This window comes from Centroberyx affinis, unplaced genomic scaffold, assembly GCF_046629955.1.
Source record: "Centroberyx affinis isolate AG114_WGS23_722 - 3 ecotype Tasmania unplaced genomic scaffold, CSIRO-AGI_Caff_v1 ptg000367l_1, whole genome shotgun sequence".
Taxonomy (NCBI): Eukaryota; Metazoa; Chordata; class Actinopteri; order Beryciformes; family Berycidae; genus Centroberyx; species Centroberyx affinis.
Window position 1 is genome coordinate 100717 of NW_027279038.1, and position 18223 is coordinate 118939.

At 41.0% G+C, this 18223-nt stretch overlaps 1 protein-coding gene across 1 annotated transcript; it reads left to right on the forward strand.

The window, feature by feature from the left end:
• The first annotated feature begins 545 nt into the window (after positions 1-545).
• Positions 546-14203, forward strand: rbms1a (RNA binding motif, single stranded interacting protein 1a). The gene is made up of 14 exons (XM_071515722.1): positions 546-826; positions 2857-2999; positions 4814-4872; positions 5005-5096; positions 6749-6906; positions 7829-7908; positions 8019-8131; positions 8413-8462; positions 8558-8648; positions 9610-9660; positions 10626-10727; positions 11019-11087; positions 11411-11485; positions 12053-14203. The coding sequence occupies exons 1-13, from the start codon at positions 776-778 to the stop codon at positions 11477-11479; spliced, it is 1128 nt and encodes a 375-aa protein (XP_071371823.1). The 5' UTR covers positions 546-775; the 3' UTR covers positions 11480-11485; positions 12053-14203.
• The last annotated feature ends 4020 nt before the right edge of the window (positions 14204-18223 follow it).

An 18223-nucleotide genomic window follows, 5' to 3' on the forward strand; every position in this document is an offset into this window, starting at 1 on the left:
GAATGGGAAAAAATACAGAAATACAGACACGTTCATTTTCTTTTCTAGTTTATAAATCTAATTCTCTCTCATTCCACCTACTCTTGGATTCACAGAGAGCCTGTGACCTCCAGCCCAGGCCAGTCCCTGCTTATATTTCATTGCATCCTGATTCTCTGACATGTCAGTGTGTTGGACGGGGGGGGAAGGGTTGGAAGAAGAGGAGGGGAAGCGGGGGGAGGGGGAGGGGGGGTGAGGAATGCTTGGTATGTGCGGACGATAATAACATGAAAGGGCGGCCAGTGTTCAGCCAAACTGATCGCACGACTAAGATCGAGCGCAAACGCATTCTGTGTCCGATTAAACCTAAAGCGACAGACAGCAGTCGTCGTTGTGCCGCTCTGTCGCCATAAACAAATGAAGAATATGAGTTTTTTATGAGGCGGCCACGCAGTTTATTTGATGTGAAACACCCTGCAGTGGCGGAGATGGTTTGGTCTGTAGTAGGTGGGACTGTGGAGCGGTCTAGGACGTCGTAGATCAATGAACCGGACCGCTAGGGTTGGTCCATCGCCTGGGTGTTTGCATCTGACTGTATAGATGTGTCAGTACCTATGTAGGCTGGAGAGGACGGAGCGCGTTACAGCCTCGCATTAGTGTTAACCATCCTGATCAATATGCGGATGTTTTAAACCCATAGGCGATTTTGTATTCCATTCGGATTGCTCATTCTAGCGGCTCTGTGTTACAATTTTCGGATCCAATTAGGATATAAACTATAACTGTAAGCTCCAGGATGATCTTTGCAAATACAGGCAACCCGCTGAAGACAGCCAATCGTAAGCAGGTAGGCCGAAAAAGAAAATAAGCACATTGGTTTACCTACTTTTCGCTCTACACTTGAGGTAGCATTTGAAACATCTCAAACAGTCTTTCGATACATTGTATATAACATAGCAATAACTTCATGCCAAAATGACATTGGAAAGCCCTTCTCGGCTATGGGATATACTGTATAGGCCTATATATATATGTAGGCTAATAGGCTAGATATTTTTAACATTGCTTCTAATATCAAATGAATAAAACTCTTAAAAGATTGTGATTAGACCTATTGGTCCTATTGCACCTTGGTTTAGTGGTCAAACGGGAATGTAGCTGATAAACCGATAGGCTAGATGGAGAGCTGATCCCAACCGTATGTGCTGACCCATGTCTATAGGGCTATAACCTTGTTTTCCCCCAGTCATTCATCCTCAGTTCTTAATATGCATGTCGGCTGTGGTAGTCCATTTAGGTTAATGCATTCTGTCACCTTAGTGGATCCAGAGGCTGGGTCTCCTTCAGTGTGCTGGAGTGAACTGTTCACCACTGCTGCATCCTGAATTTTGACCTCTCAGGTGAAAAAAATGTGAATTCAAGGTCCTGTCTCCTTTACTTACCGTTTTACTCCCCTTTGATTCTGATTCCAAAACAAGATGGAAATGTTAAGTGTAGTACCCTGGAACAGAGGTAGGAGGCCATTGTTGGTATAGCCATAATGAGAGAAAAAATATATATATATACTTTACTCCTCCTGTAGATAAAGTGGATTGTGGTTTCTGCCATAGGGAGGGATCAGTTTAGAGCCTGCAGCCCACATAAACCCAAATATCCACCATTAGTATCAGAGCTAACTTAGATTTTTCATGTATTGGTTAAGAATAACCATCGGGAAATAGATTCAGCTTACATTGCCACCAAGCAGACAGGGATCTGAAACTAACTACAAATAATGGCTTGTTCTGCCTGCAAGGAAGCAGTCAATGAGGTTGTAGAGTAGGTGTAATAATGGTTTCGTCTGCCATGGTGACGACGTCTCTTTGAAATGTACCAGTGTAACTGCCCTTGGCTGTTCACTAATGTAGTAGGCGTACAGGCTCTGAGGCCTTATGTGAACCCTGTTGGACTCAGAAAAAGTCACCGTGGTAAATGTATAGCAACAACAGTGTGAGGGTGCTGCTTTAAGCCGTACAGGCCCCACAGATGTTTCTGCCATAGCGATCAATTCATGTGGAAAGGAAAAAGAACTGGTATAAACATTTCGACATCACACGGTTGTGTAAGAATGTTCTAGTGTTCTTGTTGGCTTTGCTATGGAGGCATTTCTGGCTTTGGCACTTGATGTGTTACTGACTTGAAATGGATTGTCTTTTTGGTCATGGACAGATGGTGTGATTCTGCTGTTCTGTTTTGCTTCTGATCTGATGTGGAGCGGGTTTGGGTGGCTGGGAGCTATTTTAATGAATGAGTAAGGGGAAGGAAATGCTTTGCAGGGTAGTGCTGCATGGTTTGGCTCAGAAGTCAAATGTGCACAAGACTAGGTTTCTGATGAACTCTACACACAGGAAGTAAGATGTCGACACAGATTTATTTACATGGTGATTCTTAATGGCTCACACACAAGCGTAAATGTGTTTAATAAACTCCCTGGTATTTTGGCTCATAGGAATCGGGAATAATTTCTTTACAGCAGCCAGCAGCTTGAGTGAAAACTAAACTGCTGCTGAGAGTCTAATGTTGTAGAAAAACCTAAGCTGTGTTGACTGTTGTGTGGATCATTGATGTGCCGTGCTCATCACCTTCAGAAGGGCACTCAGACAACAACAAGAGGACAATACAACAGTTCCTGCATGTATTGACCTAATACAGCACATACAATAAACAATGCTGAAAATTTAATGCGTCCAATTGTGTTGTGTGTGTGTGCGCGTGTGTGTGTTTCTGTGTTTTGGATCACACACATCAGATATTCTTGTGATCAGTATTGACCTAAAAAATCTCAATTAGATTATCTGGCGTCCATACACTCCCTAACAGTCGCTTTCCTGTGTGCAGTCCTACCCCATGACTCCGTCCAGTCCCAGCAGCAGCAGCAACAGCAGCAGCACAGGCTGGGAGCAGCTGAGCAAAACCAACCTGTACATCCGCGGCCTCCCGCCCGCGACCACAGACCTGGATCTGGTCAAACTCTGTCAGCAGTGAGTACACACGTAAACATACAAGCACTGCCCATGTGCGTACACGCTACGGTTAGACTGATAGATTGCTTTGCCGATATATCAGGCCGATACCGGGCCTTTCTAAAATACCTCATACAGGCCGATCGATGTCATCCACCTCCAATATGAAGAAGGTTCCTCCCTGACCACAGCTACATAAAGACAGTAAAACCTGCAATGAAATGTTATTTTCTTTGCACATGTAATTTAATTGTTCAGTAATGTTTTTTTGTAAAATAAAGCCCCCATGAAGTGACATCTTTTCTTAGTTGCTTTAAAGGATTTCCTATTGAAACAGGATGCTAGGGCGGGACATAGCGCAGTGAGGTGATCATTCAAAAGCTTTTAACCAATGGGATATCAGTCAGGGACAGAAAGGTAGTTTTATTTGATAGAAGGAGCAGAGGGGCCGGTTTGTTCAAAAATCTGTGTTGTTTTATTGGCTGGAATTTAAATTTACACCTACTGGTGCGACATGAGGTCGCCATTAAAGACATTCTGTTTTCCAGGAGGTAAAAGTAATGGGAGTTAATTTCATGGGGACTCCAATTCTTCGTTTAAAGGAAGGAATGTATCCCAGAGTTTCCTACCTTATAGGTGGGGTAGGTCACCTTGCCTAACCCTAGAAGAATTTCATTAGTCTGGGTTTCAATGGAGTTTTAGTGTCCCATGACGGTCTAAATGCTGTTTCTGAGGCTTTTCCACCATGGCAAGAATTAAATTATGGGGGAAAACCTGAATACTTGGAATTTTGGGCATAAAAATTGTCAAATTTAAAGAATATTGGCAGCTTCAATATAAACATATCAGTATCTGCCTTCAAAAACCCATATCAGTCGAACCTTATTACACACTCACACACATGAATTGTCATGAATTATACCAACCACAATACCCCACACAGACACATGCATGTAAAAAGCCATAGTCCAATTGTGAAACGGATTGTAAAAATGTTAGTTTTCTGAAATAACAAAGTCACGTAAAGGGGCCCAGTGAATATGTCTGACACTATAGGCTGCCGTCCTGTAGTAGTTAGTGTGGTGGGTGCCATAATTAGCGGAGTTTTTGTCTCCTCTCTTTTTCCTCGGAATTACAAGCATATGGGGAGAGGCATTCAACCATGTAACCAGCAGCAGCAGCTGTTTGTGTCGTGTTTGCTTGTGTTTTGTTCCTGTTCCCAATGGTGTTTGCCAGCACAAAGCAGAAATGAAAGAGCTTTTCATAGCAACAAGGTTTGAATGGTGATGTAAGCTAGGCATTTAGCCTGTATGGTGTGTGTACTCAGATACCAGTTCTGCAAATGGTGCTTGTACCACAGTTCAACTTGTGTATGAATGATAAAACACTGGCTGAAGCATTGAAATTGGACACAAAGTGTATAGAAATATGTAGGGAAATGTAGTTCATACTAGATATCTGCTGTTTTCACATGCATCACATGTATGTGTCTCTAAAATTACCAGGTATCATTATGACTTTAGATGCTCGTTTTTTATTAATCCATTTTTTCTGCTTTTATGATCTATTATTGCTCAGCCTTTTCTATTTTTAGTCATGATAAGGGAAGGTAGTCTCTCCACAAATGTGTAGCCCGAAGTGGAAAGGGATATACAGTAGAGAATAGGTGACTGACACATAAAACAATGTTGTGATGTGACCGATATTATAGATATTGTAATACATTAGGAATAGTGCAGGCCCGTGAGGTGATATTTGGTATAAATGAGAAATAATTAGCCTCAGTTTTCAACATTTCCGTGACAGTAATCTACATGTTGATGTGTGCCCAGGTATGGCAAGATCCAGTCAGCAAAGGCAATCCTGGACAAGACAACCAACAAATGTAAAGGTCAGTATGGTCATTCACTCATTCACTGACCGTTGTTGACTGGTATTGATAGCGGCAGGATAAAATGTAACATTAGTGGGTACATGTCTAATTTAGCGATGCTGTTTGTGAATACTGTTCTACCCACTACAGGTTATGGATTTGTGGACTTTGACAGCCCAGCAGCAGCTCTAAAGGCAGTGCATGCTCTCAAAACCAGCGGCATACAAGCCCAGATGGCCAAGGTGAGACTGATGTAGCCGTGTGTGTGTGTGTGTGTGCGTGTGTGTGTGTGTACATATTTGTTTTGTTTGTGAGTGTGTGTCTCTATGGGCCTGTGCTTTTTTTTTCGATGCGTCCGTGAGTCTGTGTGTGAGTTAGAGAGAGACATTGGACCGGTCACATGGCCTCAGCTGACTGGCTGTTCTTCCCATGACCCCATTTACATTCACTGTAGAAACCAGATGTCACGTCTCTCTCTGCCAAGTAACCTGTCAGTCAACATTACACATTACACACAGGACCACCAACTCCCTGCCTCCCACACTATCCCTCCATCCCAATTAGGTTATATAGATTAGTACAGACTAGCGCTGTATGTATCATGCTAATTGATGTTAGCATATCTGCGCTACAGCAAGTACTATCATGTGCTTTGAGCTATCCTCTTATTTTTAATGAAGTATAGTGGCCTGATTTCTCATTTTCCCCAAATCTTTTGTAGAGGAAAAAAAGTGTTATTTCTGTGATTTGTCCCGCCCATCCTCCTGGTGCATAGAGGAAATTCTCTGTATCGTCACATTTCTTTCAGTCCCTTTCCCAGCCCTGCCTGTGTTCCTGTGCTTAAATTCATGGGCGAGAGTTCACTGATGAAGGGTTGCTCTCTGGAGGCTTGTGTCGAGCTGCTCTGTTTGGACCAAGCGCAGCAGAACACAGTTTGTGTGTTGTGGTAGCTAGGCTACGTTACCCTCCTGCTGTTTCTAGGGAGGGCCTTAGAGGAGCTGATCTACTGCACATAGTAGAGATGAAGCGCGATGGTGTGTGTGTGTGTGTGTGTGTGTGTGTGTGCGTTTGTCTGTGCAAAAGAGATTATTAAAGATGTTTGTTAAACCAAATACAGTACCTTCTTCTGACCCATAACTCTAGTTGGCCTGACTCTCACCCTAAATCAGATCAGACTAACTAGATTCATAGTAAATCAAAATGTCATGTCTTTTGTTTGTACCATGCATTCTGTTTGCCAATGAAGGATTAGCATAGCATCAAAACAGGGCACCATGAATGTCTGATTTCAAAGTATGAAACAAACCCCACAAAGTCCTGGCACCACGGAAAGTAACGTTATTTGGAACAGAGAACATCCAAACTGCTTTCATCTGTGATACAATAGAATACAAATTTGTCTGATTTCCGAGAAATTGGTCTTGCATCATAAGTGGTTCCATTCCAGGTTATCTATTACATTACATTCACTGATGCTGATGTCACATGCAACACATACTGTAGTACACATGGCATTCATTAAATTCCGTCTCAGGGCTGATCGATATGGTTGAAATCAATGTCACGATAATCATGAGGATTTTATTTTATATTATGATTTCACGATATGGTTCAAGTATGCAAAATCAAATGTTAAATAATCAAATTAATGAACTAAATGGTAATGTGGTGTCAAACAAAACTGAAATTTTCAAGTAATATTCCTAACATACCTCATTTTGTCAGACTTTTAAAACAGAATTTGCTTATTATCATCAATTTAGGCAGCAGAATTGTGTGTCACGATATCCCAAAATCACCATATCGTCACGATATGATTCCACTGAAAGACGATAAAAAATAGTATTGAGTTATCTCCCTAATTCATCCTCTCCATTCTCTGTTATGTGAGCAGCAGCAGGAGCAGGACCCCACCAACCTGTACATCTCCAACCTGCCTCTGTCTGTGGATGAGAAGGAGCTGGAGAACATGCTGCAGCCCTTCGGCCAGGTCGTCTCCACCCGCGTCCTCAGAGACTACAGCGGCAACAGCCGAGGCGTGGGCTTCGCCAGGTCAGTTAAAGGAGAATTACAGTTTAAAGGATCGCTCCGGGCCTCATTTCTGCCTGGCTGAATCACCTTCGAAAAATAAACGTACACCTGTGACCACATAAATGTTCATTTAAATATGAATGCGCTAAACCCAGATGTTGTTTAGCTACTGTTCAAGAAGTATTGCTCAGGGGAAAATATAAATTCAGTTAATATTGATTAAAAAAAAAAGGGTTTCCTGAACATTTGCATTCTTCTTTATTACAATGGTGTGTTATTGCCGTTTTACAAAAGGAATAAGCTACTCAAAGCTGAGATTTACAGTGATTTTAGGAGAGCTAGATTCAAGATTCAAAATTCAATACTTTATTGCCATACCAACTTAGTTGTTAGGAATTTGTCTCAGTGTGCTCATAACAGAACAACATCAACAACAAGGACCTCGGGCATAATATAACATAAAAGACACATGTTAAAATACATGACAAAAACACATGAACCCCCTCCCATCCCACCCCATAAATAAGAAAGTGCATACATCCATGGATAAAAGACATAAAAACCCCAAAAGTCAAAGTAGCAGATCATCTTAGAGGTATAATAAGAGATCTGGTACAATGATAGGGTAAAGTGACGGGTGCATTAAAAAGACTATTGTCTAACTGCATTGTCAGTTGACATAATGTGCTGAAGTATGATTAGGGAGCCATTCAGTAGCTAATAGTAGCTAAGATGGCTTCACTCCATTTTGTGTCGTTCCTAACCATACTGCTTTCCTGTTCTAAAATCACTGTAAACCTCGGCGTCTTGTGGCTTATTGCTTAATCCTGCAAGTGGCGATATTTCTTCAGGAAGCCTAGCTGGTGGAAAGTGGCTACTTTTAAATGTGTCTCTGCGTGTTTGATGATTTAGCCATGGCTGTTGTTGCATCTTCCCCCGCTAGGATGGACACAACAGAGCAGTGTAACGCAGTGATCTCCCACTTCAATGGGAAATTTATCAAGACAGCTTCTGGAGCTCTGGGTAGGAATGAATTTATTCTTTCTCTCCTCTGTGATGAAGACTGTGGAGGTGGTGATGAAAACGATCATTAATATGTCAGTAACAATGACTGTCACGCTCTTCGTCCCCAGCTCCCTCTGAGCCCCTGTTGTGTAAGTTTGCAGACGGCCAGAGGAAGAAACACGCTCACAGTGCATTTGTTCCCAACGGACGGACATGGAACAGAGAAGGGGATCTGAGACTAGTATGTATCTGCCTATCGTCTTACATCTATTGTAACCTATCTCTTGCCGGTCTCTCTGTGTACTTGATACTGTGATGAGAAACGAAAAGGTAATACACTGAGAAAAGTCAAACGCTGAATTCATTCTCACAGAAACTGATTATAACCGACAAATTGATGATTCATTTTTAATTGTACTGATTTGTTCTGGGTTCTGGGTTCAATGGCTATGACACAGCAGTAATATAATAGTATCATGATATAATATATGTAATTCCATATTATCTATCTTCTCACCTCAGGGTGCGATGACTCTTACCTATGACCCCTCCTCAGTAGCTATGCAGAATGGGTAAGTCACACACCGATTATGGCAGATCAAGAGATTGTTATACTTCTTTCTTGCAAATGTTAAGCTTTATTGTGAAATTCCTCTGTGTCGGTTAGGTTCTATCCTTCTCCTTATCCGGTGACCAATCGGATGATGACTACGCAGCCTGCCATGTCTCCCTACATGTCCCCGGTCTCTGCCTACCAGGTAATGTGGAACATCCCTTCTCTAACAAGTTGGTTTACACAATCAATTGGACTCCATTGGCCTGCAACTGTACTTATGTACACTAGTCACACTGTTTACACTGTGCTTATGTAAACATGTCCGAGAGCTAGAATTGGGGTTAAATCATCACCATCCCTCTCGCTTTCTCTCTCTCTCTCTCTCTCTCTCTCTTGCTCGCTCTCCTCTCTCTTTCTCTCTTTCTCTCTCTCTCTCTCTCTCTCTCTCTCTCTCTCTCTCTGTTATCTTTGAGGTGGTATGTGTGGTTGTATTTGTGCTCATGTGTGGGTGTGTGTGTGTGCCTGTGCGGGTGTCGTAGATGCAAGAGTAGGTGGTTTTATCTGGCTGAGTCAAAGCTGCACTAGGCAACTTTGCACTTTGGCGAGCCCCAAGTGGCAGCAGCAGATAACTGTTTGAATTTTCTGAAAAGTTTGAAGGACTTAATTACATCCAGAAATCATGTAACGCGACATCAGAAAGCTGCACAATCCTCAGGCCTAAATTTTGTGGCTCGAAGGGGTGGAGATGGGTAAAAAAAATCTTTTCACAGCATGTTCTGCCATCATTTGTGAGTCTAGGTTTCTCTGAATGGTGCACTTATTCACTGCTGTTTAGGAAACAGTTTTGTATTTCGCTATTTCGATTCATCACTTCCTGTGCGTCAAGGAGATTTCCCCTACCAGTAACAATACCCGACACCTGAAACGAATTTGGGCAAATAGGGCGAATCTGTGGGGTCTCAATTAACGGGGATGGGATGTTGCAGCCCTAATTTGTCATTTTGACTGATAAGACCAGTGTTTTTCTTTACCAAAAAAAACTTGCCTAGTGTAGTTTTAAGGTTCTCTCTCTGTAGTTTTTAAGTGAGATGTTTCATTAAAGACAAGTCAATGATTTTACTTTTCTCTGCCCATCTCTCTCTGTCTTTTTTCTTTCCCTTCAGGTACAGAGTCATTCTTGGGTCGCACATCCACCATATATCATGCAACACCCGGTAAGGGAACAACAGCACTGCCCCCCCCCCCCCTGTTCTGTGTAAGGGAAATGGGCGTGTGCTGCTGTTGCTACAGCTGAAGCTCTGGGCTCGTAGCAAAGCAGAGAGTGTTACTTTAATCAGCCTGTTCTGCTGACAGTGTTAAACCAACAACTTCCAAAACTTCCCACTACGTAGGAGAAGAAGACAGAGCTGAGTTCTAGGAAATTGCCAGTGTGTGTGTGTGTGTGTGTGTGTCTGTGAGAGAGCGAGAGAGAGAGAGAGAGAGAGAGAGAGAGAGAGAGAGAGAGAGAGAGAGAGAGACTGAATGTGTTTTCTGTGCATGTGTGCCATCAGACTGTAGCAATGGAACAACTAAAATGTCACACAGCCACTGGCCTCCGCCCCTCCCTTCTCCTCTCTGGATCCAGCAGGAAATGCCTGCAGCAGAGACAGTCTTATGACTCTTGGGCTGTTTGACTCTTCCAACAGATGGTTTCCAGTAGAACAAGTGTCTGTGCTGATTTCCCCCCTCCCCCACTTTTGACTAGGAAATGGTATATTCCCAAAGGGCATCTTGTTTAAAGGAATACCCCATTTGAAAACAGAACCAGAGCTGACAGCTTCATACTTTTTCACATATTCATCATTCATTCATCATCGTTGGAAACTAGAAGCATTAGAGAATACTTTACCTCAGACTAATATATTATCACACAGAGTTTGTGCTATAAAAGCATTATTCATGAGCAGCATTCCACTTTGTCAAAGCTCTCAATGAGAAAATCTCCATTTTTCCTAGCTGAATCTACATACTTACGTTTTAAACTAGTCATGGGATATTTATACTCTTATCTACTTGCCACTGTTTTTTCAGACTGTATGTGCTATTTGTGTATGTCAGAATGTGTGGATTCAAACTGTAATTCACTTTGTACAAGGCTGTGGTCTAAATATGATAGAAACTAAGCTCCCTTTTATTGCAGGCTGCTGTGATGTCTCCCTCTGTGGATCCCTCCATGTCACTGCACCCCACAGCCATGATTACTCAGCAGATGGGCCATCTGTCATTGGGAAACAGTGGAGCGGTGAGGAGCATTCTGGGATATATCCTAGATCACCATACACACATAGAGATTGCTCAAACACATAAGGACCGAACGCCATTTAATTAATATGATGCAAAATGTCACGATATTCACAGTGAATAAAATATTTTATTGTGTCAACCTATGTATGAAGTATGAATATAAGCTATAAGTTGATTATACCTAGTGTAAAATTAATGTATAACAAGGTAGTCTTTCAGTCCAGACTATATGAACGTGCAATCGTTTTTGATTTGGAATAAAAAAAAATATTTTTTCCCAATTTGACAGTATATTGCTGCCAACCCTGCTGTGCAAGGAGCTTACATGCCCCAGTACCCGCCCATGCAGGCAGCCGCTGTAAGTATATTGAGCGCTCCTCTAGGTCCACCACATTCAACTTCTACCTCCCCTTGCATAAATGATACATTTTGCATATGTTATATACAGTATACACCATATGATATGATACATCATATCATATCTTTATAAAAAAAGAATCTGAGTAATTTATTTTCATTGCTTTAGAAAATTACATGTCATGACAGTCCAACACTTCCATTAAAGAGGCTTTGAGTTTATTTGTGAACTGTTCATCCTGTAAAACTATCAATTACCATAGTGCAAACAGTGAAGATAGTCATTATCAGCCTCTAAATGAGAGATGCTGTTTTGCTCTTCAGGAAAATGGCACACAGCAGCAAGTGGATTCATCCAACAACTCGTCTCCTTACAGTCAACACAGCAAGTAATCCTAGGTATGCTCCAGTTTCTGAATGTAGGCCATCTTGACTTAAATGCCAGCAGTTTGTATATTTCAGCATCAACATTATTGCCACATAGTATCATTTATTATTCAGAATCTGGAACACTTTCTTCACCAAGTGCAATAAATGTTGAGGACATATCAACAACCATGGTTATTATCAATTATTTCATGATAGTACTAATACATTTTATTTGTAATGGAGTTTTCATTACAAGTAAATCTCAAAGTGCTAAAGAGTAAATACTGAGTGCATAAAAACTGGTCAAATAAACCACCAACAAAGACCCATTAAACACAAAGGAAAGGCCTTGTTAAAATGGAACATTTATAGACAAACACATAAAAACAAAGAAATAAAATCAACACAAAGTTAAGGAAAGGCTCTGTTAAAAAGGAGGGTTTTTTAATAGGTTTATTAAGAACACATGGAACACATTTGTCATTGAATGTAGTGCTGCAATTTATTTGTTAGAGATATTAGGATTTGAATGTTGCTGGTTATAATAGTCTGTAGTCTTTGCTTTGACACTTATGTTTGCTGTGTTTTTATTTTCAGTCTAGATTACCCCTCTGTGAGCCAGAGGATGTGGGCAGTTTCCGATGACATCACAGTGATAACTAGTCATCGCCTTCTCTGATTGGACCAGACACATGAACTTTTTGCACAGCCCCAACTTTTGTGGTGGAAAATGAGGACAGTGTAAATGGACTCAAGCAGTTGGCTAATCATGGAAAAAACAAGATTTATTTTGATAAGAAACAAACATGTACTTCTTTTTCTCTTTTCCAAGGATTCTCAAACAAATGCCAGAGGAACCCCAAGTGTGATGTGATATTCAAAATGCATGAGATTGAAATATTTTTCCCCAAGGTTTCTATGATTTTATAGTTAGTTTATTTGTGATATATGAAAAACCTTGCTTGCACTGAAGTTTCAAGTTTCAAAATTGCTTCATTTTGGTTTTGAAAGTTGTCATGAAGTAGCTTGCATAATCAATTAATTTTCAACTGCACTGACAACTGATACAGACAACCATTTCATTAGAAAATTAATGAATTTATTATTGGAAAAGGTGCCTTCTTTATGTCACATCAAACATTCTCCTACCTTTTTCATTGAACGTTATCTTGACATGGTATCATATTTTCATTAATTGATCACAATGTGTGTGAAATCATGAAGATATCAATGGAGTGTTATGCTATCTAGTCTCCTGGTAGCAATAAAGACAATGAGAGTCCAACTGCAATACAGAGAAAATGAGAACCGACAAGCTCAGAGCAAGGTAATTCCATATTTTTCTCTTTTCTTTGTTTTTGTTTTTTACTTCAAGACATGGCAGTAAGCAAGAGCCGTACTTTTATGAAATTACAAGTTTTACACAGAATGGGCATCTTTTAGGAGGTTTTTGCTCTAGAGGTCAGTTTGACCAGTGATCTACCTCATGGTTCTGTGTCTGCTGGTGCTGCAGGGTTTGCAGGTACAGCCCTTTTCACCAGAGTGGACGAAGCAGAACAAAGCCATGCTCAGGAGCTGGCTAAATAGGACTTTTATGTCTCCCACATGCAATATTTCTCTTCTTGGTCCTCAAAGAAACATTGTGCTTTGCCTCATCTTTATTTGTCATTGCTCCTGTTCATAGTGTTTTGTTTTGTTTTCTTTTTTTAACATGTTGAGTGTTGTTCTGTTGTGATGCTCCATTTTAGCGATCCCAAAGTAAGAAAACTAACTAGCTTCTCCTTAAAATAAAGTTTGTTTACAAGGTGCTTGGAAAAAATTAATGAAAAAATGAATGGATTTACTTGGTGCATTCTCCTGCCTATGGTATCCTAGGCAGATCTTAGGTGAGACACCACAGTCCCTTACATCTTCTCTGTTTTCTTTAGAAAAATGACAAAAAGCCACCATCTTGGGTTACACTGCTACAGTTACAAAATAAGGCTGGGATTTAACCAAATCTGAATTTTTGGTTTCTTCGATAATACTGCAGCTTAAATAAATGCCAAACAACAATATTACTAGATAGATAATAGATAATAAGTAGAAAATCTACTCTCACTCAATTCTCGCCACTTGTATAATAAATGCAGGATTTAAGGAAAGGAAGTTTATTTATGAAGTAGTTTGAGAACAGTGATATTTCATTAGTAACACAGCAATGGGAATTTGATAGAAGTTCAATTACTTTGTGGATGTGTGTTGATTGACTTTAACAGGGGCAGTTTCTGACCGCATGTCGTTCAAAGGTTGGATGACTGAAAAAAAAAAAAAAAAGAATTGTAAATTATATAAATTTATGGCCAAGAGAGAAAAAATGTGACTTTTTATGTTTGCTTTTTTTTGTTTTACATGTCTGGCTGATGTAAGAAATCTACACTATGATGAGACCTCACAGTCAAGAAAAAAGGGTGAAAGCTGTAAGGTCGCGGTGCATTCCCAAACCAATAATAGCAATAAATGTTCACTTTGGGGAAGTACACACGATAGCCAGGCTTTTACTGCATGTGCTTCCCCATTGTGTACATTTATTGCTGATGAAAAACGTAAAAATGAAGAAAAAAAAACATTTTTCTTGTACATGTTACCCTCATTGTTTTCCCTGTCACTTTCACCTAAATCTCTATCGATCTTTTCCTTGCTCTTTCCTTTGAAAACATTGGAATAAACAGTGCTGAGACAACACTCTTGTTTATCTCAGACATGGATCCTGTCAACTTTAACGAAGAAAGACTCATGCTAACAGAGAAGTAAATGACTGGTCTCTTCATTTGTTCCCACTCTGTTGCTATGACTGTTGCATATTTTCACTGCTATCATTAACTGTGCTTTTAACAAGACTAGGTGTCACTATTATGGCTGGGACTTTCTGGCTGGCCACACCTCCAGGCATGCACACTGCAAAATGTTAAACTGGCAACATGTAAAACATCTGCTGTCAACAGTAGACACATTTCAAGCCTGATGTCTAGTCTCTAAATGTGTCTAGGTTGACAGCAGAGGGTGCTGTGACTCAAAGTTGTCCAGCATACAGTATTTTCAATCAGAACATATTTGCAAGTTTGAATATCCTTGTGTATGATTACCCTATATTTGATCGTATGCATGCAATCCATGACATAAGATCAGATGAGTGATTAAGACAACACGTGCAACATGAGAGTTGTAACCTATAGCCCTCTCTGGCACTATTTCCAGCACACAGCCTTTGTAGTTTCAGTCTTATACCGGATCTTCCTTCTTAAGCTCAGAGACTTAGCGCAGCTGATCCCGGAGACATAAAGGCACCATGCCCCTATTTCCTACCAGTCAAAGGGATCAAAACGGTCGGGGTGCAAGATTATCCATCACACCCACTGTTACTCACCCCATCCCCACCTCCAGGAATATACTACATACATGTTCTGTGCACACAGAGATGTCAATCAAATGCCTGTTGTGAGGGCATCAACCCTATGAACATAAGCTCTCTCTCTCTCTCTCTCTCTCTCTCTCTCTCTCTCTCTCTCTGCCCTCCTCCTCCTCTCCTTCTTCCTCCTCTCAGTCTCTTTTAATTCTCCACAGCTGAGGGGACACATGGCACAATCCCTGGAGAGAGTCCAAGGTCATATTAGGGCCACAGACTTGAGGAGGGGCGGCCTGCTCTAATATCCAATGTCATTCATTTATTACGGTACAGCAAATGGCGGTTCATGCTCAATGTGTTTCTGTATCCCCAACTAATAAGAAGATAAAAAAAACACTCCATGAAGATGCAAGTATATTGACTGCTATTACTGGTAATGCTCAATATTAAATAACCACTCTGCCACTCTTTGATAAGAGGAAAAAGGCAGACAGGTGGACAGGCTAACAGACAGATTTAAACTGTACTGCACTAAATAGCATGCTACATGTTGTTAAGCCAGGGCCAATAAATCTTGTAGCCAAGGTGCATCTGAACATTTAAGGGCATCATTACAAAGAGAACAACCTGGTTTGACCAGGACTATAAATTTGTAGTACTGCTGCATTGCTGTAATCTTTCATTGAGTTTCCAAGTGTCTCACATTATACAGTGCTCACTGATCAATCCATTTAACCTTCTTTATGTACTGTATGTATGCCAGTCAGTGGAGGCTAAGTGCATGTGTACAACTGATGAAGCTGCTTATGACATGTTTATCCTTTTATTCTGTGTATCCCCCTCGTTCTATTTGTCTACCTTTAATCTTCAATTATTCAATTATTTATCCTCTGTTACCTAAACTCACACATGCATGTGTACACACACATTCCAGCCATACCACTGGAGAAAGGAGATTGCATTAGCCTACTGTGCTGACACTCCTTTTCTTGCCAGCCTCCTCCTCACTGGAGAAATTAACTGAACTTGAGTAAATACACACACACATACACACACGTACACACATGTACACACACACACACACACACACACACACACATACACACATATACACTCAGAACTAATCACAAAGACTAGCATTTGCAGGCAGGAGAGTTGTATTGCTGTTTACACCAGCTTTAGCCTCTAGAGCGCAACACTAGCACATCAGTCCGGTCTCTTTGCCTGTTCCTTTATAAAGGAGCTGGCTGCTGTAGAGGTCTTGCAACGAGCAGTTGTTACTGTCACTCATTATCATCACAGCCTCCCCCTACCCCCTATACACATACACATACACACACACACACACACACACACACACACAAACATGCACATCCACACAGGGACAGACAAGCTGGAGCTTGTACAAACACCCACACATGACCCCAATATGCACGTACAAATGGGTCCACATACACTCACCCACTCTCACACCCACACACTTGAATGCACACGCGCATACACACACACATACATACACACACACACACACACACACAAGCCGGGGAGCATGGGCAGTAGGGTCACCCTAGCGCCATGCTTCATAAAGGGCTGTGTAACAGTAGGTTTACTGTTACTCTGGCCGCGGGGATACAATATAACTGAAGGTACTGGACTGATGCGTCTCCATTTCTCTCCATTTTTCACTTGATGACAAGGAAGAGAGACTCAGAAGGGACAGCATGGTATCAGAGGACGGCCCTGAAGGTGAGCTGGGGTTAATGGAACACCTCCATTTCCATGGATAGTAAATGTGAACGTCTTGAGGAGTACTGGGGAAGAATTTGACCACAAAGAATAGTTTATGAGTTGCTGGTTATTGATGGGACTCACTTCCTTTAGAAATCCCATTCAAATGAGCATACAAGAATGGAGTGGGGAATATATAACATGGTTGACAGATTTTTTTTTATGGAAAATCTTGATTTAATTTTAATATAAGTTTAAAATTCAAAATAGTAGTTAGAGTCAAATGAGATCTTTTAGCTTTGGGATGTAACTATGGCATCTAATTAGACTTTCAGTATCCAACCCACAGACTCAAACTGGAAATAACACAACCTGACATCGCTTAAATAATGAGACATGCAAAAAAAAAAAAAAAAAAGATGGGCTCATTGTGTTTGATTGTCTCAGATGTACTGATATATTGCTGTTGTTCATTCAGAAAATATGATGGAGAAGGGAAGGGAACAGAGTAGAGAAGAGGAGATGTCAAGAAAGGAGAGGTGAAGGTTTGTGAAAGATGACAGGAGAGGGGAGGAGAGGAGAGGAGAGGAGAGGAGAGGGGAGGGGAGGAGAGGAGAGGAGAGGGGAGGGGAGGGGAGGAGGAAAAGAGGAGGAAAACACAGGTAGACTGAGGACAGAAGATGAGAGGAATTAAACTGAGATTATATTATATTATAATGAAAGTAGAAGAGTCAGAGGCAATTTCACAAAGACGGGCACTGCAAGTACTAAGTGCAAAGAATTAGCATATATACAGAGAATTGAGGAGAGGGGTGTCAATAAAAAAAATTAGACAGGCAATGAAATGGGAGGGGGGTGTGAGAGATGAGAAGAGCTGTGGAGGGGGGTTTTGGGGTAACAGATGGGGCTTACTGAGATTCAGAGGGGTGTGGTGCTGAATTAGGAGATTCCATTGAGTTGGGACAAGCGGGGAAATTTGTACCGCAGCTGTCAGTGGTTCAACACCTACGCATGCAGCTCCACACCCGCTGCCCGTGATGTACATACACACACACACACACACACACACACACACACACACACAGTGCAATCCATAATCCTCATTACGTTTAGGCTACGTTTTTATACCTAGCCTACTACACAGTTAAGTGCAGAAAGATTTTCTGAGAGAGTAGGCTATATCAGGAAATGTTCACTTGCAGGTATAATAGAAGAAGTAGCAGTCTCCTTTTTTCATATCATGCCATGTTTATTTCGTCTCGTGTTAATCGTCAAGCTGAAAAACTGTCTTGAGACATTACAACAATGATCCATGCTGGCCATGTTAAAGATTAACATTTCTGTTATGCTGAGTAACGCGGGTATATTTGCTTATGGCGTGGTCTGTCTGTATTTTATGTTTCACATTTTCTCACAGTCCAGGAATTCATTTTATTAGACTGAAACCTACATTCAACATTAATCTAAGCACAGAATAAAACAGTTGTAGGTTTTTGTGATATTCCCTTCCGTTTACCAAAACGAACCTATAGTAATCCTATAATAGCCTACATTTTAGAATGAGACTAATCATCACAAACTATAGGCCTATATTATATCCCATAGGATTATTATAGAAAAAGTGTGGTGATAGCCTACTATTGCAGATAAAATAT

Coding starts and splice junctions, on each gene's coding strand:
- rbms1a (XM_071515722.1), top strand. CDS start 776: ATGATCTTTGCAAATACAGGCAACCCGCTGAAGACAGCCAATCGTAAG. Junction 5,097..6,748: donor TACAAGCCCAGATGGCCAAG/GTGAGACTGATG, acceptor TTATGTGAGCAG/CAGCAGGAGCAGGACCCCAC. Junction 11,088..11,410: donor CGCCCATGCAGGCAGCCGCT/GTAAGTATATTG, acceptor TTTGCTCTTCAG/GAAAATGGCACACAGCAGCA.